We start from the raw sequence: 23,661 nt of genomic DNA on the forward strand, positions 1-23,661 counted from the left end.
CAGAATGAGTGTTGCTCCTGCAAAATAGTTCCTCCCTGCATGGGGGAGGCTGAGCCCTTGCCAAGGGGGTGCCGGTAGGCCCGTGCTTGTGAAGTGGCTGTAGAAGGCAGTCTCAGCAGGAAAGCCAAGGGCAGGTATATGTCCACTGCTAACAATCTGCAGACTTGATTGGCTTTACTAACCCAGAGCCTCTGAAAGCTTGAAATTGGTGGTTGATGTTTAGAACTCCAGGGATTTCACATAAAAATATGTTTCTGGCTTCTTGGGAAATTTCAAAAGGCTTTGGGCCCTCAAGCTGTTTGGCTGACGACCCATGGTCAGCCAGAGCTGCTGGCCTTGTGACAAAAAGGGCCTGGCTCTGGGTGCCGAGTTCCCCCCAGACCAGGTCAGGAATCGGAGTTACATGCTATATGCTTTGCTGGGTGGGCTTCCTACCACCTGAGCATCTGGTCTTTCTTCACCCACTGGGAAAGACTCAGACTAAGGGGAGGCAGGGAAAGCCAGGGAACATGGGACAAGGCAGGGGTGGATGCTGTCAGGTGGAGTAAAGGAGACACTCGCAGGTCTAAAGGCTCAGGTGACCATCCTGCTCTGCTCTGTTATGCCAGGAGCAAGAGGGGAGAAGGCCAAGACCCATCTGTAGACTCAGCTGTCCCTCAAAGACATTTGACAAATGTCTTTCTACAATCCTTACAGATCCCTAGCCTGCTGGGGGGGCTCTCCACCCCATCCCACCAGTGCAAACCCCAAGGCAACCTTAGTAGATCTGGGACAAATAGGCCTGTATCCTTTAAGGACAGGCAACATCTACTTTAAGGAAGTGAGTGCCCAGGAGGGTCATTACTTGGTTTTTCTGAAGAAAAGGAACCCAGAAAGGTCCTGATTCACCAAGCTTTAGGCACATCTGTGTGCTAGGTCCCTGCCAGGTGCTGAGAAGCTTGAGTAACAAGCAGCCAAGAGGCAGCACTGAGCTTGGGGTGGAGCCAGGAAGGGAGGTGGAGCCAGATGTGCTGAGGACTCAGAGAGGACATCCTGGAGGGAGCATGTGAGCTGTGGAGATGCAGGTGTCCCCAGCAGAAAGCACAGCCTAACAGCTGTTAACATAAAGTGCAAAGAGTACCTCTTTGGTGTCTCTAGCCCGCTATTCTTTTCTTTCTTTTAATAAATTTTTTATTTCAAATTAATATGAGGGCACAAATTTTTAGGTTATATTGTTCTCACTTCCAAACTAAAGTTCAAGATGTAGAGGAACCTCTCACCAAGGGGGCTTGCTAAACACTCTATCATTGTGCACATTAGGTGGGATCCACCAAATACCTTCTCTCCTCCCATCAACTGCCCTTCCCACATCCCCCTCCCATTTCCTTCCTCACCTCTCCCCCTTTATAGACTATATTTTTCTTTTGTCATTTATACAAGGATGTAATTGTTTATATATTGGTTTCATATTGGTACTGAGTACATAGGACTTATTTTTTTGAGATACTTTACTAAGAAGAATGTATCTCCATCCAGGTAAACATAAAAGATGTTAAGTCTCTATCTTTTTATGGCTGAATAGTATTCTATGGTATGCATATACCACAATTTGTTAATCTGTTCATGGGTTGATGAGTGTGTGGGTTGCTTCCATGACTTGGCAATGATGAATTGAATTTCAGTAAACACTCTGGTGAAAATGTCTTTGTGGTAAAATGATTTCATAGATGCCTAATAAGGGGATTGTGAGATCAATGTGAACCTCCATAGAGTTTATATTAGTTTGTAATCCCACCAGCACTGTAAAAGTGTTTCCTTTTCTCCACATCCACACCAGCATCTGCAGTTTTGGGAGTTTGTGATGTAGGCTAATTTTACTGGAGTTAGGTAATATCTCACCTGAGTGGTTTTGATTTGCATTTCTCTTATGATTAAAGACGATGAGCATTTCTTCATGTGTTTGTTGGCTATTCATCTGTCTTCTTTAGAGAAGTTTTTGTTCAAGTCTCTTGACCACATAGAAGTGGGGTTGTTTGCTCTTTTTTGTGGTGTTTAATTTGAGTTCTCTATAAATTATAGTTATCAGGATTTTGTCAGATTCATCACAGGAGAAATTTCCTTCCATTCCTAAGGCTATCTGTTTGCTTTGTTTGTGGTACCCTTAGCTACACAGAAACTTTTAGCGTGATCAAATCCCATTTATTTATTTGTAGTGTTGCTAGATTTGCCATGGGTATATTCCTCATATAGTTTTTCCCAAGGCCAATATCTTGAAGTGTCTTTTCCTCAAACTCTCTTCTAGAATTTCTATTGTTTTATGTCTTAAATTTAAATCTTTTATCCAGCGAGAATAAATCTTTTTCAGTGGTGAGAGGTGCTGGTCCAGTTTCAGTCTTTTACATGTGGCTGACACGTTCTCCCAGCATCATTGGTTAAACAAGAATTATTTTGCCAAGTGGGTCCTTTTTTTAGGCTTATCAAGATCATATGGCTGTATGTGGCTGGGTTCCTCTTTAGATTCTCTAATCTATTCCATAGATCTGAAGGCCTCTTCCTTGCAAGTTTTAGGGCAACACTCTGCCTGGCAGATGCTGGTGGTGTTAAATGGTTTTCTTGAGCTTCTATCTCCTATTGTCATTTTTAGGATTCCGAAAAGCCAGCCTGTTGTCTGGTTTAGGAGGCTGGAGACTCCTGCAAACTTTTCTCATTTGATGGCTCCTAATTACTCAGGAGCAGAAGTGGCTAAGTCTTCAAGGTCCCTTTCCATCCTATAGTCGCTTGGTACCCACCCCCGACGGCATTTCCACTGTGTGAAAAAGAATAGCACCCTGGGAATCCACAGTGGTGTCAGCCAAGCCAATATGGACTCTGAGAGTCATTAACTGTGTCCTAGAGGAGGCTTTCCTGAAGATGTGGTCACTCCACTGTGTCTTCTGTAAGTGATTTATTCATAATTGACCATGAAAAGAAAATGGAAAAAGGCAGGGCAGTCCCAGAAAAGTAGAGTGGAGGGAAGACAAAAGAGCCTGTGTGGCCTTTTGTGGCCTGCTGAGAAAACCAGGAGGAAGGAGCTTGAGGACCACCCAATGCAGACAAGCCACATCTTCAAATCCCCAAGCCATGGGTCTCACCTACTCCTAACCTGGGCAGTCAGGGGATCAAATAATAATTGGAACTCTTAGAACACTCCCAAGTTTTGGGGTTGCCCATGATCCCACCATGAACTGAGGACTGGAGGCAAAGGTGTGTTTCCCCAGTTTAGAAGGATGTATCGAGTGATTATAAGATGTACTGAGAGTTGCAGAGACAGGTGGCTTTTAATTCCATCTTTTCTCCCTTATTTGTAAAATACTAATTACATTACATCATGTCTTTTGATTAGTGAAACTTATTTGGAGTAGTCTATCTGATCCTTCCCATCTCAGGAGGGCAAGTCAGTCCTTCCCACTGACTTTTGAGAATTGAGAGATTTCACTTAAAGCAGAAAAATAGGCCCTTCAGCCAGGAAATTGTGAGTCTGTGATTCTGTGGGAAAGGAGGACTTCACAGAGCTGAGTATTAAAAAAGACAGGCTTCCACCCAGGCCATGCGAACACTGGGCTGCTAATAATGCAATGATCAGACCCTGCAACTTCTTTTCATTCTTCATTTTGTCCCATTTTTGAAAAATCTTACACATATTCCTGACTTGCAAAAGAGTATGTGAAACAAAATTTAATTGAAATAAATTACACATTGCCACATTCCCACATAAAGGTTGTGAGAAGCCAGTGAAATCCACACTTTGATGAATTTCAGCTCTCGCTATGCCAGGAGCCTTTTGCCATGTACAGGACAGGGCATCAAATGGGTGTTTTGCCGTCCTCATCCACCATGAGGAGGTGTTTGTCCTTGAATGCTGAATTAGCAGCCAATATCATGGCCATAGCCACAGATAACGGTGTTGGTCTGTCGGACCTGGCCTCTGTTTCTGAGAAATATGCAAGCATTAGTACCTTTGACAGATGAGCAAACTGAAGTCTTAGCATTAGGAGCTTGCTCAAGAGCATGCAGCTGTTAAGTGCTGGAATTGGAGCTGTCTCCCAAGATGAGAACCAGGTGCTCTCCTTGCTCCTGGGAATCCACAATGGTGGCAGCCTAGCCAGTTCAATCATTTGAATCTGTTTGAAGTAATTTGGGGCTTCAAGCTAATGCTGGACATGACATTAACCTGTTGTTTTGAGATGTTTATCCTTGATGCATAGTATGCTGAAAACTTGTCTGTGTTTGCAGAGAGAGGAGATATGATAGACCTTACCCAGCCAAAAAAAGCCTTTTTTTTTTTGTTTTTTTGGAAGGATGCTCATTGCTCTTTACCCATTCCAGTTTTCTAAACTTCTTTGATAGGGGTGAGGGGGAGGAGTTTAGAGAGTTTAACCATTTGGGTAAGATTTCTGAATGGTTGTGGTCAATGCTGCAACAATATGGCTGTCAGATAGGAAATAAAAGAAGGACAGCATGGGCCTTGGTCAGGTACATGGATACACTTGTGTGTTTGGAGTGACCATCAATGACCAAGATCAGACTTCCTGAGGCTGCATCCCTGTGCATCATGCAGAAGAGTGTGTGCAAAAGCTCTTAGCAAGTGAGACAGCAGGGTGCTAATAGTGATGGTGAAAGGAAAAAAGACATAGAAAACAAAAAAGAAAGGCTGACATGCTTTTTTATTCAGGGCTTCAAGGAACAGAATTGGGTTTTTATTTCTAGATACTAGAAAGTGAAAATTTCAGTGTGGCTTTTTGTTTCGCATGTATTTAAAAAATAAAATAAACTACTGGTTGTTTGAAAGCAAATGAGGCTCCATCTGTCCTTCCTGAAACATTTGCCCATCCCCAATTTTAGCCAAACCGTGTGTGTAAACAGTGTCTTAATTGACTTCAGGTTAAGGAAGTCTGGAAAATAAGTTAAAATTTATAAAACCATAATGGACATCCTTGAGAACTCTTCACAAATCCAACTACAGGGATTTATTTACCAACCACAAACTGGGTGCAGGATGTTTGCTACATATTCAGTGGGTGGAAACAAATAGCAGAAAGATTGGACTAGTGTGCTAGAGGACTACATTTGGGGAGAAAAGATTCTCCCTGCAAAGCAGAGGGCCTGTCCCAGATGATCAACAGATGGTCCCAGATGATCAACCCTCACAATGAAGTTGGTAATGGAGGCTCATTTAGATCTCTTTCATGTCTAATCTCTCTCTGTGTTTAGCGTTGTGTCTATTTTGAGATTCAGAAAAGAAATATTTGAATTTGCAAAGTAAATTGTCTTTTGGTTGTTTATTAATGATCATGTACACTTTTCTGTTTGATCCCTTGGAACTAAATCTCGGCCTTTAGGTTTCACATGTAAAGCGGGATCATGGACTTCTTTGGTAGTTCAGAGAGGCAGCATCTGGAGCCACAACGCCTGGTTTCAAACAACAGCTGCCCCAGTTCCTGCTTCACCTGGGCACATTACTCACTGTCTTTCCTCCTCAGTTTTTGCACCTGAAAAAGGGGAGGATCATAATGGGACTTACCTTTAGGGTGGTGTGAGGGCTGAATGACACACAATCTCTCATCCCATTCTTAAAACAAACAGATAGCATCTGATTAAAAATAATCTCTCACCCATGAATGATTTTTTCCCCCTTTTGGCAATGTTGTATCTTCTTTCCTTTTCATTTTAGTAAATCATTTTGAAGGATTTCCATAGCTTGACTGAATATACTTGCTGGCTACTAGGAGTTTTATGACCTGGGGGTGGGGGTCAGTGAGGCTTCTTATAACAGTCTGAGTTAAAAAAGGTAGAAGAACATGTTTGCAGAGGAGTTTAGGGGGCAGGTAGGGGAGATCAATTTGTGTAGACTAGATGCCTCCTGAACAAAATCCCCAGTATCTTAGAAAAGCAAACTAATCCAGATGGCTGACTGGCTGGACAGGCAGAGTTTAGCCGCCTCTTTCTGTAATAGGAGGTCACCTCTACTGTCCCCCACTTCAAATACACATGCCAAAAAAGACAGACTTAGCATCTGGGACATTTATCCCAAAATTTAACATTTGTAGTGCTCCACGACGACTGCACATTGAAAAGTTTATGCTTCCCCATCATCCCTTTTTATTTTGTAATTGTCTGTTGTTCACAGTACTGATTTGTAGAATTGGGCATGATAAAGAGTAGCTATTTTAAATTTCTCCAACATGCCCATCTATATGTATATATACTGCGGGTATGGACCAAAGTGTCTCATTTCTTTATGAAAGGAGAGATGTGCCATTCCCTCTCACACATTCTAGACTGACGTAAAAACAATACAATGGCCCTGAATGTTGGTAAATGTGACTGCTCTTGTGATACTGTTTTTGGTGAGATGACTGCAATCCATATGGGCTCCAAGAAATACATTAATGTTTTCATGAAAGATGTTCACAGGTAGTAAATTATCTGCAAATAACCTTGGGTATCAGCTTTCAGTGGACTGTATATTTATTTACTTAAAGCATTTCGTGTTGGTGGTTTCATAGGTCTGCTCCTACCTCACATGTCATTTTGGAGGAGGCAGTGCACAGCACAACTTTGGCAAAAGCCAAGTTACAATATTGGCTCCCCTCCCATTTTAAAATTGTATGATGAAACAAACTACAATTAAGGGTTGGTGTGTTCATTTTAAGTGACACAATGCAAAACAGGAAATGACTGAACCAGTAGAGATCACTCACTAGTTTATTTAACTGGGTGTGTACGGGCAGGCAACTCCTCTGCTGAGAGAAAAAGCACACAAAACATCACCCAGTCCTCCTGACATTGGTATTTAGACAAGGGTGCTACAAAGCAGAGATTGGAAACACTTAACACCACAGATGCCTGGCTGCTGAAGACCAGCAGAGATGCCTCTTGGATGCCAGGCAGCACTTATCACTAGGACCTGGCACTGTGGTGGCTGTTTCCAGAAAGTTCTTGCCAGACCTTTTCATTTCTCAGGAGAAAATGGACATCCATTTGGTTATGTGATTTTTTTTTAAGTTAATTTGGGCCATTCATTACTTTTTTTTTCTTTAATAGTTTTGGGGACAGAAAAGTAAAATTAAATGTGTGAGTGTCTCCAGCTTATAACTTTTGGAAAGGATGGATGCATTTATGTGTACAGGAGTGATGGGATCTATGATACTGCCACTGGGCCACCATGGGGAAAAGAATGTGGACTTTGGGGACTCATAGTCAGATTGGGCAGACCCATCCCTGCCCCATGAGGAAGCGTTAAGGTGGAGGGAGAAAGTAGTGAATGAAAAGGCAAACAGACCCTGATTTGCATTCTCTTCCCCATCCTCTTCAGCACCCCCATGAGCACATAGGCCTTGCAGAAATGGGCTATTAAATAAACATATTCTGCTGAGACAGGGGATTAGTCCAAAGTTACAGCAGATCCTTGTAAAAGGGCATTCCTATCCTCAGTTCCCCTGGTAACTAACCAACACCCAACCCTGTAAATCTAACCTGGCAAAGGCTTGCTTTTCTTCCCCATCCCAGCTGAAAGAAAGGTATAAAAACTCTCTTCTTTTGTCATGCAGGTGCAGAGAATTTTCAGATGTGAACCTTTTTTGGTCATCCAGCTGATAAAGGACCTAATACTCAATTGAAACAGTGTGTTGGCTTTTTCTCTACAATTCCACTTGCATTGGGTACAGCATTTGGAGGCCCCAGTGAGATCTCGCTAGCTGGAGTGTCCGAATACATGTGACGCCCCCTGGAGAGGGCAGAAATTAAGGTGAGGCACATCCCTAGATATTCCAGGCCCTGCAATTTCCTGAAATCCTCTTGAGGGCTCTGAAGAAACTCAGATGGATTCCACCAAAATCCTGGGTCTGAAACTCTCTCTCAAGAGGTAAGTGTTCTTATTCTAAGTGTAGTTTATTTATGTTCAGGAAGTAACCTTACATTACCAAGAACAGGCCACCGAATAGTCACAGAGACTCCAGTGCCCTGGGGATGCTGCTAAGTGCCCCAGGGAGCCACGTTAGTGCACAGGAAGAATGACAGGCACCCAAGAAGGAGGCACTGGGACTCCTGAATACTGCCCAGGAGAGACCCATGAGGGAGAGACAGGAGCTCCTGAGAGTTGGCTCATGCTGGATAGACCTGTCCCAGGTTCCTGAAAACAGCAGGATGCCAGTGGGGAGACTCAGCCTCAGAGGCACATTTGATCTGTTCTTTGTTCATGAGTTTGTTTGTCGTTATTGTCATCAGTGTGCTAACTATTCTTAGTGTCTGTTCTGATTTCTATTCTTTTTGATTGGGTTCACAATTGTGGGAACTCAATAAAGTGAACACCTGACACCCCTCCAGTGCATGTTAAAGAACTCAGTGCTGGCTTCTCTGATGATTATGGAGTCCACTATTCTAAGAACCATCTCTGAGTCCTCTGTGAAGTTCAATGGCCCAGATTCAATGTAGGGTGGCCTTCTAATGGCTCCCTTGACCCAACTCTCATGACTGTGGTCCATCAAGTGGTCACTGGGAAGCCAGGTCATCTGGACCAGTTCCCATACATTGATCAGTAATTGATTTTAGTCCACAATCCCCTTCCCTGGCTTTGTGTATGTGCAGTGGGTACAACAAAGCGAGACCACTCAAGGAGAGAATAGGCTCAGATGCACCTTGTAGCTACCAACTGGCCGGAGGAAACTGGCATCTGCCCTGGGAAATATCTAAGACAAAGTAAAATCGATGCAGGGTCCCCACTATTTTAATGGAATTAGGTGTCTGATCAACCCCTGGATGTTAGATTGCTGGCAGGACTGGTGAGAGGTGTAGGAGAGTGTGTGTGTGTGGTGGGATTGAGACTGGACACGAAATGTAGATTTCCCCATTTCCCCTCACAAATCCTAGGAGAGTGTTGGTTTACCTTCTGTGGCTAAGTGACAGTTTGTGTAAGAAATCGAGGGTACCAAGGTTAAGAAATGTGTTGGAATTGTGTGCATGTGAATGCTTGGAAACTAACTGAGATGGGTAATAATAGGCAGGAGGAGTTCATGCCCCCTTCCCCTTTTCGTAGGGAAAATAACTGTGTGCTGGCTGCTGTCTGTATCCCTGTATATAAAGTGTTTGCAGTTTGTCTGAGGGAAAGGGATGAGAAGCATGTGGAGAAAGGCTGCCCTGTTAAGAACTGTGCTGAAAGATTTTGGAAAAGGGCTTGTGGAGAGACTACTGCAACATGTCTCCGGGAAGACTGAGAACTTTAAACAAGAATAACTTACATGCCCTGATGTTCAGGTGATTGTGGCATTATTTAAGATAGAATTTGTTTTAAACCTGTTACTAAAGTTAAAATGTTCAAAGTTTATAGAACTGCTACCTCTATAATATTTCTAAGCTTGCTGGATTTGACCATGAGCTTGTGTTCTTGATTTTAAATCTCTGAATTGGGTGAGCTCATTCCCCTACTTAGGCCAGCAACTGCAGGGCGCAGATTAGCCCACATGACTTTTTTCTTCCCTGCTCCAACTTTTCCCACTGGCTATTCTGAAAGAAACTGGATGTTCCAGGTTTTCTGCTTTCTGTTTTGGATGCAGATCCTGTCCTTGATGGCCATCTTTACTATGTGGCCATGTTTGACTTACGGGGACAATGAAAAGACATCAGAAAGAATACTTATGTTATGGTATTGTTGCTGGAGTTTCTTTCTTAAGTGAATACTTAGTCTCATGGTCTAAGAGTTGAGCCTATGGGACACAGATGAATGATAAATTGTGATTTTGTTGGACGGAGGTGCAGGCAGACAGAGTGAAAAATGCCAGAGCTTCTGGTCGTAGGGAAGAGGCCCAAGACAGAGGTCTCCTGAATGGGTCCTTTTTCTAGGATTAATATTGACACTAAGAGAAATTTTGACCAGGCTTGTTAGATGGGAAGACGCCTTTAAAGCTGATTGAGTGTTTTAATAAATGAATGAATGCAGTCCCTTCACTGGGGCAAGGTTATTAGGTTTTTGTCATAGGGAGGGGATTAGGATATTTACTCTTTGTTCAGGCTGCTTTAATCCTGGATTTGCTTAGTTCAGAGGGTGTAGTCTGCAGGGTGCAACCTGTTTGTGCCTAGAAATGGGAATGTGATTTCTGAGCTCATCTGAGCCTAAAAAATGGGGTGTCCCTGTCTAGCTCTGAGTGGAAAAATCCTGTATCAATATTGTATTCCACAAAATGTCTCTCTTTTGTAAAACATAATAATTTGATTATTTAAATTATTTGGGAAACTAAGTCTTTGTCAAAGAATAAGATTCTTGCCTTCTAAATTTTCTAATTATTAGTTTCGCCAAGTAAATAATTAACTTCATAGTAAACTGTGATCTTGTTTTCTATTAAGTAGTTTTTTTGAGAGTAAAAAACAAATAGGCAGAAAGGAAAATAGCATTGTGTAAGAAAAGGATCTTATGTGGTAAATTTTCTCCTGAAACAGAGTGATTATTTAAGAAAGTAATAGGCAGGAAAATTTAGAACATTTAGAATGTTTTCAATTGTCTGTGCTGGATTGAATACAGTTCATAAAATTATTATTGAAAGAATTTACATATAATCCAGATGACTATCCAGTACTGCCCTTAAAATCTTTTGACTTGTCATCTTGTTAAAGAAATGTTTTCAGCCTGTAATATTTGACAAAACTTCCAAAATAAAAAGTTTAAATTTGTTCTTTTTGAAATATCAAGACCATTGAAAATCTGAGAAAGACATATTAAACTTACTCAATATACCAAAAATGTATAGAAAATATTGTTAAATATGAAATAATTTTATATAGATTATATTTATATGTATATTCCAATATATGAAAAATTAGTCTGTCTTAATATATATTATCATTAATAATTTTAATTCATCACAAAAAGTATGTTTTGTAACTGACTGAGTTTAAAGTTTATCCTTCAAGAGAAATTATTAAAAAAGAATGAGGAATTCTCTCCAATTCAAAATTTTGGTGTCTTTGATAATTAAATAGCATCGGGCTAAAGGCAAACTTCTAAGACTTTAATTAGAAAACTAACCTGTCTGTAAGTGTTCTTAACCTAACTTCAAACGGAACAAAAATCAGTTACATGGAACTCAGCTGGTTTGTTATGTTTTTTTGTTTTAAACATTGCTGATTCTTTCTGTGTTCTGTTTTCCAGAAGTCAAGAAAACCATTTTCTGTCTTTTGAGCTTCAGGAAGGTATATACTTATAGGCAGAATGTGAAACATTTGTTTTTCCTCTCTCCTTAATTTCTCTTGAATTTGAAAGCCATCTGTAAGTATTCCTAATTTCTGACAATACAATTATTTGCATAAGTTCAATAAGAATATATTTGGTTCTATAGGATATTATAAAAACACTGGTATTTTACCAATGCTTTGACTGGAATAGCATTTTCAGAGGTGTCCAGACTGCCTTAAGGAATTAAAGTTGACTTTATAAGGCCAATAAAAAATAAGTTCATTGAAAAAACTGGACAGATACCCATCAATAACATTTCCTGGTCTGTATTAAATAAAGAATGTCACTTTTTGACACGTCTGGGAACCAAAATTTGCTTGGGCATCTCAAAAGACAAAGAATTTATCCAATGCATGTAGGTATCTAATTACACATATGAAATCTGGGCTCATGGAAGGCTTTCAACTCTAACCTGAGATTCCTTATAAAAAGTTTCAGCAAAGGCAATTTTAAAGGGAAGAAAGGCCTAGGTAACTAACAATTATTTTGATGCACTTTATGTAAATGATCACACCCAGTATACTGAAAGTACAGCTTATTTTTGCAATTGAATTAGTTCTGCTATCATTTGTTTTTAGTAAGGTGAGAAATTAGAAAGAGAAAAGTAGTTCAAAGAAAAAAAAGAAACTGTAGCCCACCTGTATTAGATTCCAGCCTTGTCTGCAATGCCGGCTCATAAAATGAGACATAGCTGTTTTACTAAACTGATCTGTTCAATTGGGACTAAGAGACGGGCCAAAGAATAAAAAGCTATATACAGTAATTATATTTACTCTGAAGACTTAAGTGTCAACAAAGGTCACCTGTTGGCCACACTGAAAACAATTGTGTAGTATTAAACGTTATCTGTTTTGTCTATATAGATACCTTGAGAAAAAAAACTGGAACTTGAATGAGAATTTCCCAGTAAATGATGTGAATGTAACATGGCCTCATAAAAGGCCCAATATTCAACTGATGTGCAAGAATATTCACTTCAATTGTCCAGAACTTTGGATCAGTTCCATAGGAACACTTAAACCTAGGTATTATCTTAAAAACTGTGCTAAGTCTGTAGATAAGAATACTAATGTTCTCACTGTGAATTTCCAGGTGAATCTTAGCCTTGAAATCCAGAACTTGCTGATATTTATACTTAACTGCTAAATGGTTTCGTTCTCTTCTACTGAACGCAACTTTGACTATGGCCTTGTCAGTATAACAAAGCCAGAGAGCCGCAAACATATCCAAGGTGGCTGAGGTCAGGCAGAAGCCAGATGAAAGCCCTGAGAATTTCTGTGAAAGACTAAGTGAAACATACAAACTGGCCAACCATTATATGAAATTAGTAAGGGAGGAGAGAAAGGGTCAATTGAGTAAAAATCAGCCAACCAATAGCCTTTAAGCTGCTAAAGGAAAAACTATGAACAGCCCTGGTGTCAGGCCTCCCTGACCTGGCCAAGCCCTTTTGAACTATGCATATTAGAGAGAAATAGAACAGCTGAGGAAGTGCTCAACCCAAATGTATTATCCTTGGCAAGACCAGTTGCTTATCTCTCTAAGCAACTTGCCAAGGGCCCAAAGAGATGGCCTCCATACCTAAGAACACATGTAGCCCCTGCCATACTACTGCTGGAGGCTGATAAATTCACTTTGGGACAAAACTTAAGAGTCCAAGTACCATATGAAATGGTCACTTTTATGAACACCAAGGGTATCATTGGTTGATCGACTCATGCTTCACCAAATACCAAAGCTTTCTGTATGAAAATCAGAGGTTGGTTATAGAGGTTGCATATATGAGGCCATACACTTAGGAAAGAAGCAAAAAGAGAATTAAGAGACTTCTTGAGAGACACTTTTACATTCCTCTACGTACATTTGCTTGATTGTAAGCAAGGAAAAAAATCAATGAAGAAAACACAAACACTTTTTACAGGTTAGCAAATATAAAAAGGAAAGTGGTATATGCTGCGGGGAAATGGATAAAACTACTGATCAAATTGGATTTGGCAGTTACATGAGACCTTCGGTCCTCCTGCCTGTTCCTGTTCTTTGAAAGGTGGTATCTGTGCTTCTATGCTCAGTGAATGTGCAGCATTTGTTGAACACAGCTTCCATTTCCCCAGCCTAGATGATGTCATAGAAAATAAACCCCTGATATTACCAGGACCTGAAAACCTACAGGGAGAACAATGTGTAGGGATATATTCTCTGACTGTTACTTTAGTTCTTTGAATCTGCTTTTATCAGATAAACATTTCATTTTTTAATGAGTCATAAATTTGTAAGGAAAAGCTAAAATTAAACTCCCTTTAGAATTATTGTAGGAATCCAGCAATATACAAAAATTGAAAGAAATAGATCTTGATCTTTAAAAACTTTCTTTACAACAAATGGTGCTGGCACAACTAGATAAACACATGTAAAAGACTGAAACTCAATGCACAACTTTCACCACTTACAAAAATTGATGCAAGATGGAAAAGAGACTTAAATATAAGACACAAAATGATAAAAATCTTGGAAGGAACTGTGGGGAAAACTCTTGACGATGTTGGACTGGGGAATGATTTTATGGACAAAGACTTCAGCAGTCATTTCAACAACAAAACAAAAAGACAACTTCAGAACAGGAAAAGATATTTGTAATGTATGTATCTGACAAAGGGTTGATAACTAGAATCTACAGAGAACTCATATTAATCAACACAACATAAACAATCCCATCTACCGCTGGGCAAGAGATATGAACGGAACCTTCTCTGATGATGACAAATGCCTAACATTTGAAAAAAATGCTCATCATCCCTGATCATCAGAGAAATATAAATCAAAACCACCCTGAGACATCACCTAACCCCAGTGAGAAGGGCCCACATCACAAAGTCTCAAAGCTGCAGATGCCGGTGTGGATGTTGAAAGAAGGAAACACTTTTACACTGCTGTTGTGACTGCAAACTAATAAAACCTTTGTGGAAAATAGTATGGAGAATCCTCAAAGAACTCAAACTAGACCTCCCAGTTGATCCTGCAATCCCATTACTAGGCATCTACCCCAAAGAAAAAACATCCTTTTATCATAAAGACATTTGCACTAGACTGTTCACTGCAGCTCAATTTACAATCACCAACATATGCAAACAACCTAAATGCCCAAACACACAGGAATGGATTAAGAAGCTGTGGTACATGTATACCATGGAATATTATGCAGCCATAGTATTCTTTTGTATTAATTAATTATTATATTAATCTTTTGTATTAACCTGGATTGAGTTGGAACACATTCTTCTTAGTAAAGCCTCACAAGAATGGGGAAGCAAGAATCCAATGTACTCAATTCTCATATGAAGGGAGTAGATGACCTAATACAAGGTGGAGGTGCTTTAAATTAAGTAGGCAAAGTGCAAAAGATACTTCATGATACGCTGTGCTCTTCTGTTTCAGATCTAAGGAGTTACTCTACTGGGTGAATTGTTGGAATGATTACAAAAACATGTTTCTGACAGTGTCTCAGAAGTTGAAGGATACCACCTTATTGGACATAATTTCTATTGTTTCAAATCTAATGTTTAAACAAATAATACTTCAAGATTAAAGTCAAAAATTATTTTACAATGAAATGCAAACAATTTAATGTCTCAGGCTATATGAATTACTTGTACTTGTGGCATGAGCCAAGGTCCACATGGTCCTTGAGACCTCCTCCATGCTGCATACTAGGGGCTACTGGTATAAGATTCCTCGGGCACTGGCAGCTACTTTATCTGGCAGGTTCACTATAAATTCATGTTGCATGTCTTTGAAATTTTCAAAGTTAGTTTTAGAAAACATTATAAATGCACAGGCTGATTTCATTTTTTTTTTTTTTGTGAGTATGCTTACTTCCCATGTTATGTTTAAAAATAAAAGTTACTTTGTGCAGACACGGGAAAGAGATCTGAAGAAATCCAAGACTCTTCAAATCAATATTCCAGTGATTTTAGTCGTAGTTGAAAAACACTTTATAGGTTACTTGTTCATTCACTATGGTGTATGCACAAAATAAAGCCAATGGCAACACACCTTCTTCTACTCACTCTTCACAAAACAGTTACATTTCTTTAAGGATGACTTGATCAGTTATAGTTTAAAATTTTTCATAAAGAACATCTTTGTTCTTGTTGAAAATTGAAGTCAACATAATTAAAATCACCAAGTCATAGGGTCCACTTTAAAATGTACTTGTAACAAAAAAAAGCTACATTTTGAATCATTTTAGCTTTCATAATTTAGGAATCTTGCCAGATGATTATGAAGACAGTTGAAAAGTCCAGTAAATTACTTACTGGAATTAATACAATTTGCATGAAAATATCTTGCTAAAAAGTTTAGAGACCACAGTGAAAGCCAGCAAGAGCCTACACATATTTGAAAGTTGGAAAATTTTATCAGTTAGAGAAAATACATGGCTAATTTTGAATATTTGATTTCTGAAACAGAAAATGCCACAGATAACCTTGAGTCTAGGCAAACACTTAAAACCACATATGGTACTAATGTTCTGTACCTTTCAAAAAGTGCAGGACTTTAGTCCTCTTGGTGTCTTTCTGCTGGCCCTGTGTGATACGATGGCAAAGATGACGACGCCAGGGCCATTTGATGTTATCTCTCCAGGAACGTCCTTCATAGCACTTGTCCAAAGGACCAATTTCATCTAGTAAGGAAGGGAAATTTTCAATTACTTTAGAATATATAAATGTTAACATTTTATGGAAATCCCCATTAAACAGATCAACAGACAGCATGTAAACTATTAACAGGAATGGAAATACTGACTGAGTTCTTTGAAAATGAGACTGTATACAAGAAACTTAAGTTTTAGATTTTTACCAAAGTCTGAAAGTACTCTGCATTGTAACCAACTGAACTACATAAGGGTCTCGAATCACAGATTTATAAAGGATATACCCTTATCATGGAGCAGAACAGTGGGAGGGTCTGTAATATCAGCTGAAATACCACAATCTGGGCAAAACTTCAGAATTAAAATTGTAGATTACAATTCTTTGGAGTTCCTTCGATCTTGCCTGGATACACTTCTGAATCTATCTAGTGCAACGAATAGTTATATATTAAAATGATTCCCTTCAATAAATATTAAAAATTACTCCATAAGGCCATTTTTAATGTGAACACCATTCAAAAGATAAGAAAACCAAGGTGAATTTGAGGAATTTAACTATGTTCATATTTAACAGTTTTCTTTTTTTAAATCTCTGTCTTCCGTGCCTCAATACAATGGACAGTAAATCAAATATGTAGCCACCTCCCCCGCCTAGCATCCCTGGCACTCGTGTGGTCTCTCTTCATCTCTCCTACTCGATGACACCATAGGGAAGCTACTCTCATCTTTCCACTGAAGTATTTTCTTAGGCCAGGGACCTGGACATTTTCTAGGCCTCTTCTTCATCCCTTATTACCATCATTCCCAACAGGGTCCTTAGATACATTTCTGAATGTGAACCATTAGCCCTTTTCTAGTTCCACTTCACCTTTCAAAAACTCACCATCCCTTAACAAATTTTCAGAGGTTTTCTTTTTAACTTTAATAATATTTTAATAATTTTCCTTTGGAAATTATGTGTACGGCCATGATTAACTCCTTATCTTATGGTTATGATTTCAAAGCACCTATTACAAACACTCAGGAATCTTGGATAATGAAAAAATATGCCATACACAGCAGTTCTCAACGTTTGTGGTCATGACCCCTTTGTTCAATTTGTAACAACGTGGCCTTTAGGAAGGTTGAGAACCACCGCCATAAAGAGAGAGACAAGATGGCTGACCAGATACACTAATGCTGGATCATCTGAGAAAGTGTTTTAGATGAAAAATAAAGAATCAATCACAGATTGGGTATAATTTCTATAGAAAAGCATCAAAACCTATAGATGATTCCATAACAAAGTTTCAGAGTAGAACACAAAGGAGGAAGACATCCTAGTGTACAGTGAGAAGGGTAGAGAGTGCAATTTCTTCTCTTTCCCCCACATCTCTGGCAGTTGATGGGCTCTGTACCTGCTGGAGAGACTTTCTCCCCACATGAGCACACAGGCTGCTGCCACCAGTGAGCTGGGAACTGCTTGTGGACAGGTCATGGGCCTCCCAACCCACAGAGAGTACTTTCTGCCCCCAGAGACTCAAAAGGGGATGGCAGGTGCCATACTGCTTCTCTACCTAACTTGGGCAATTGTCCTTCTCAGAGCTCTTCAATTCTTCAGGTTTTGTTCTGTTTATTTCCACACACAGATTTCTCCAGCCCAGACTGTGAAATCCACAGGGTTCTAGGTGATTTGCTTGACTCCAGAACAAGGACCTTCTGCCCAGGGTGGGCATCTATTTGTACTCCTGCAAACAGACTCTTTTCCTGCCCTTCTCACACATGTCACTGCCAAGAGCAACCCAAAGGCAACTCAACACCAGCCCCTTTCTCCCACACATTGTCAGGACCCATTCTATGCAGTCTCAGAGACATGCCCATAAACAAGCACTAACAGTCAGATTAGGCTGCAAGTTCTTCAAAAGGACACTTGCAACATGAATGTTTATACCACCACAGTCCACAACTGGAAAGATGTCAAAACAACCCAAGTGCCTATCAATTTATCAGTGGATAAATAAAATATGATATATGTATACTATAGAGTAGTGATCATTCATTAAAAAAATGGTGATCATCTATGTTTTTTAACAACCTGGGTAGAACTGGAGGCCATTCCACGTGGTATATCACAAGATTGGGAAAAACAGCACATATACTTCACACTAAATTGCAACTAGTAGATCGATAGTTATGTGCACATCTGGAACTAAATAGAAATCAGGTAGGAGGGAGGGGAAAAAGACGTTGAGTAAATTCAACCTAACTGGTCTAATGCACACATTCTGGGTGAAGGGCACACTTACAACTTTGACTTAAAATGTATAAAAGCAAATTATGTAACTAAAACATGTGTACCCCTGTAATATAGTGAAATAATACAAAAGACCTAATACAGGTTCAAATGTAACATATTAAAATTTGTAGGAATGTCAAAATAAAAGCTGACAAAATGCTGACTCTGCATCCTTTAAGCACTCAGCTCTCCCTCACTTACTCCCTTAGTCCTGCCACCTCTGCTTCCTACAATGCTTTAGAGACTCCGGCCGTTCCACTGGCTGCCTCCTTCTCACACTTCAAGTCTCAGCGGACTTGCTTCTTCCTCAGTAGGCCTCCCTTCCTCTGTGATCCAGTCTAAGAAGCGCCCCTGCTCATACTTTCTACTTTCAGAAAATTATTTCCCTCGCACACCCCACCGGTCACCATGCAGCTTGGTGATTTGTTCTCTTAAATGGATGACTTGCCTTCTTTTTAGTTCAATTTTCTAATCCTGGAGGATTTGCCATTTTAAATTGCTGATCTACATTGATTTTTATTTTGATATTTGTTCTTTAGATAGTACATTTATTTTTACTTTCTATGTAATTACTAGAGGATTTATTTTACCTTGCCAAACTTCAGTCGGAGGATTATTTATATACTTAAATTATTCTAGTGAAGAAAATAATGCTCAGTTCCAGGCTACTGCCTAGCTTTTCATGGGGTAAAAAAAAGAACACAGCCCTAAACCAAAAGTTCACTGATTGTTTGGTCATGTGTTGGCATCAAAGCCTTCCTTTTTTTTTGGAGACAGATTCTCACTATGATGCCCTGGGCAGAGTGCTGCGGCGTCACAGCTCATAATAACCTTAAAGCCCTAAAGTCTTAGACTTAAACCATTCTCTTGCCTCAGCCTCTCAAGTAGCTGGGACTATAGGCAACCGCCACAATGCCGGGTATTTTTTTGCTGCAGATGTCATTGTTTAGCTGGCCAGGGCTGGGCTCGAATCCACCAGCCCTGGCGTCTGTGGCTGACGCCATAACCACTGTGCTACAGGCGCCGAGCCAAACGTATGGGAGAGGGCACCTGAATTTGACTTCCTATTTTTTACAGTAACAATAATGCTTTTGATGACTTGCTCATCAGAAAAATTACAGTGTCCCAAGCACAGCTGGAAAAATAAGGGATTACTATGCTGTACATTGCTTTTCCTTATAAAAATTATTTTTTTCAGATACAAACCTTCTGTCACCCTCTTTGCTAACTATCCATACGACATGGTGGGATTCCCTGAGCATGGTTTATACAAAGAGAAAAAAAATCCATTGGGTTATTGTTCTCCTAAACACTAAAATTCACCACATAGGAGTTACAGAGCCTCAGAGTTTCAAATAACTGCTGAAAACAGAGTTCCAGAAAGAGCTATAATTTCTCATGGGACATTAAACAACAGTGACTTCATTGATTCAGCACTTGCATAAATTCTCTGTGGCAAGGGGTAAGACTTGTAAAATATTTACATGGAATGGCACTTTTCTTTCCTTAAAAAAGGCTCAGAGTAGGTAATGAGGTAAAAGATATTCTGACATATGTAGTACATTCATAATTCACTTTCTTTTTCTTTTTTTCTTTCAGATTAATACTATAGTACAAATGATTAGGTTACAGTGTTTCCATTAGTTAGGTAAAGTCCCTGTTGTAGTTGTGTTCTACACCCGAAAGGAGTGCCATATACCTTTATGTTGTGCCTGTTAGTTGGGGGAGTATAAGTCACTGAATTTCAGTTCTTACTATTTGCAAGTATGGACATCTGTTTGAAGCATGGTTCATGGTTCTCTTATATAGTTATGTTTTTTCCTTTTTGTTCTTTGGAGACAGAGTCTCGCTCTGTCTCCCTGAGTAGAGTGCTGTGGCATCATAGCTCACAGCAACCTCAAACTCCGGGACTCAAACCAGCATCCTGCTTCAGTCTCCCAAGTAACTGGGACTATAGGCATGTGCCACCATGCCTGGCTAGTTTTTTCCGTTTTTAGTGGCAATTATGTCTTCTTCTTGCTCAGCCTATTCTTGAACTTCAAGCTCAACCAATCCACCCACCTCAGCCTACCAGAGTGCTAGGATTACAGGTGTGAGCCACTGCACCTGGCCTTGTATAGATTTTATGTGGCCTCATGATATTACATGGGACCTTCACCAGAATCAAGATTTAATAACTATATACAAAAATGCCCAGCAACAAATTCTAGGATAGATCTGTCTCTATGTGTCCACCTGCATCAAGGTGTTTTCTAGGAAAAATAGATCAACACCAATGGATGCCAATACTGCACTGATGAGAGAGCTGTCTTCTTTCTTAGCAGTATCTTGTTTACATTACCTAATTATTTAAAATATAAGTTGTTACTTATTCTAAAATATATCAAGAAATAATCAAAAAGATTTCTGCTAATGAACAGTATTAAAATAAAATTTCAAAATTGATATTACATATCTGTGCATATATACATATAAGTATATGTTTCAAAATTATGTGTACATATGATTATACATATATAAATGGGAATAATCAATGAAAAATGTATTAAAACTATTTCTTCAGGTAGAATATTGTCCATACTAATCACTTTCTCTTACATAGAAATAAATATTAAGTCCTTCATAAGGCATTCTAATTTAAATCTACTTTTAACTCTTTTATAGAAAACGTATTAACCCCAAAGCAGGCCAGGTAATGAGATGCACATATGAAGTAACATCAGTTTATTTCCATGTGTAACTCATATAAAACTACAAATATGTACCTGATTATAATTGCAATAGAAAAAAAATTCACATTTAAACATATCTCCCCTTGGGTTGAAGAACAAATAAATTGATTTCCTTTCTTTTTGTAAAAATGCTGTATTTAAAATTATTCTCTTGAAACAATGAACATTTCATACTATGGGAAGTCTTATAAGCTTCAGTAGGAGTTTTTTTAACTCAAAAATGTGATAATGGTAGAAGTGTTTTATGTTAATTTGAAGTAAGGTGCATATGCTAAAAGCCCTTAGGATTTCATTTATTAATTCAAGTTCATTTATCATTAAATCCAAGTTCTAGAAATTGAACCAAATAAACCACACCATAATCAAGTCTAACAATTCATAAGCAAGAACTCTTAAGGAATATTTTTGTTCAATAAGAACAAAGTTGAGTATCCCTTATCCAAAAGTGTGGGTCCAGGAATGTTTCAGATTTTGGATTTTCTCAGATTTGGAAAACCTGCATTATGTACACTTCCTGGCAGAGCATCCCAAATTCAAACACCTGAAATCCAAAATGCTCCAGTGACCATTTCTTCTGAACACGTGTTGGCATTCAAAATGTTTCAGACCTTGGAGCACTTTGGATTTCAGATTTGGGATGTTCAATCTGAACTAAGAGAATGTATCTTTAGACTGACATTTTTAAAGCACTACAAAATTATTTCCTTGTGAATATGTGTAATGAGCATTTTCTTTACTCAAGGAAAGGAATGGCTATCCCTTTATAGTGTTTCTGGTGACACTGTTAACTAGATCATTATATTCTAACCTCAGTAGTTTCAAGAAAGGTAAGTGAAATCCAAAAGTATCATAAATGTATTTACCTTCAATGAAAGGCGCATAGATATACATGGGAGGAGTACGCTTAACCGTTGGTGTTTCCCTGCGAGTAAAGGCGTTTGCCTGGCAGACCTGTGCCAGGGTCCGGCCACTGTACTTAAATTTGTACCAGGCGAGAAATCTTGCTTTAGGTGCCTGCTCCAGTCTATACGGGAAAGAAAGAACCTAAGTTAGATGTGAGGGCTTAAAGAAACTTTAAAACTACATAGTTTAATTAGATAATATCTCAAAAACAATGCCACCTAAGCTTTCTCATGAGAAAAGAACATTACAAATCCTCCTAAACAGACAGTTGTATGACAGGAATAATGTGAGTAAATTTACATTCGTGGATACACAAATGAGATGTCTTTCTCAACCTAAGCAAAGGAGCAGAGGTTGTCACTGTTTATCAAAGGTTATTTATTTGTATTAGATTAAATCATTTCCATATATACCCACTTGAATTCTTCCTGCCAGCTGTACATGCTAAGTAGCAGTCCATTACAATTACTGTTCCTTAATACTTAAGTCTATTTCTTCTGGGGAAAAAAAAACCTAACTTGGGAATTGGCTCCATCCACTGATTCTTCAAGAACACAACACACAGTTGCTCTGCAGAGAAGCAACTGATGCAACTGGAGGATGCAAGATCCTGTCTTGTTAGCACAATTCTACTTTTTAAACCCTGGGTTTACAATAAAATTCAAATTTCCTTGAGGCCAAATATATCCAGACTTTTGTAAAAGCTTATGTTCAGTAAATAAGACAATCTTTTTGGAATAAAATGGACATTATTTTGTTTTCATTATCTGATCAAGAGCTTACTAAACAAAGACAGTCTCAGAACTCTTGTACAATTCATTAAATAAGACTTCAGTTGGTAACACAAGAATATGGAGAGCTCTTTCAAAATTTTCCTATTGTTTGCCCAAAGAGAGTGATTGCTTAAAGAGCTCTTTACCATTTCAAGTATTACTAGACCTTCAGTAGGATTTTTTAGAAATCTTCTGCAATGAAAGCTCTGGAATTCCAGGTGAGTCTAAATGTCATAAATACAAGAAGGGATCCTCCATCAACTCTATTCACCTGGACAAACAGCATATCAGAAGTAATTGATAAAAAAGAACCCATACACTCTGGCTTTCCTGGCTTGTATCTATTCATGGAGAGGAATAGAGGTGTTTCCTGCTTTTCAAAGGAAACAAAGGTGATGCTACAGAGAAGTGCAATTTGCCAATGGTCAGTGCTTCCAATCGTGCGTTCAAAAGTCTCCCATGAGAATGCTGGAACTGCAGAAATGTAGACTAGTTACAAGACTCCCTTTGTAACATCAAAATCACTAGAGACATCTATCATTTCACTTTGGTATTATAAAAATAACTAAAAATGACTAACCTTTATAAAAAGTTTAAAGGCCTTGAGGAAGATGTGCATATCAATGATGCATCAAAAAGGAATTCATACATAAGAAGTACATGACCATTTGAATTTTTTAAATCTTGCCATTATAAATCAAATATCATTAATAATTTTTATGGAGTATAGAAGAATATTTAAAAATCCACTTATCTGACTCAGCTCCCTTAGCACAGTGGTTATGGTGCTGGCCACCTGCGCTGAGGTTGGTAGGTTCGAACCCAGGCTGGGGTCAGCTAAACAACAATGACAACTGCAACAAAAAAATAGCCAGGCATTGTGCAGGCACCTGTAGTCCCAGTTACATGGGAGAATGAGGCAAGAAAATCACCTAAGTCCAGGAGTTTGAGGTTGCTATGAGCTGTGATGCCACGGCACTCCACTGAGGGCAACATAAAGAGACTCGGTTTCAATTTAAATAAAAATCCACTTACTTACTAAAGTTAATTATACATTTAACTAATACAAGTATTTCCACAGAGCTCTC

General features: G+C 39.1%; 1 protein-coding gene across 1 annotated transcript in view; it reads right to left on the bottom strand.

Moving 5' to 3' along the window:
- Positions 1–3,821: 3,821 nt before the first annotated feature.
- Positions 3,822–23,661, bottom strand: part of LOC128570233 (band 4.1-like protein 2) — a 72,590-nt gene continuing 52,750 nt past the window's right edge. Inside the window, exons 11-13 of the mRNA XM_053569186.1 lie at positions 21,761–21,921; positions 15,774–15,920; positions 3,822–3,949 (exon numbers count right to left, since the gene is read on the bottom strand). Coding sequence (XP_053425161.1) covers positions 3,822–3,949; positions 15,774–15,920; positions 21,761–21,921 — 436 coding nt within the window. The remainder of the gene's footprint in view (positions 3,950–15,773; positions 15,921–21,760; positions 21,922–23,661) is intronic.

Source organism: Nycticebus coucang, chromosome 18 (assembly GCF_027406575.1).
Source record: "Nycticebus coucang isolate mNycCou1 chromosome 18, mNycCou1.pri, whole genome shotgun sequence".
NCBI lineage: Eukaryota > Metazoa > Chordata > Mammalia > Primates > Lorisidae > Nycticebus > Nycticebus coucang.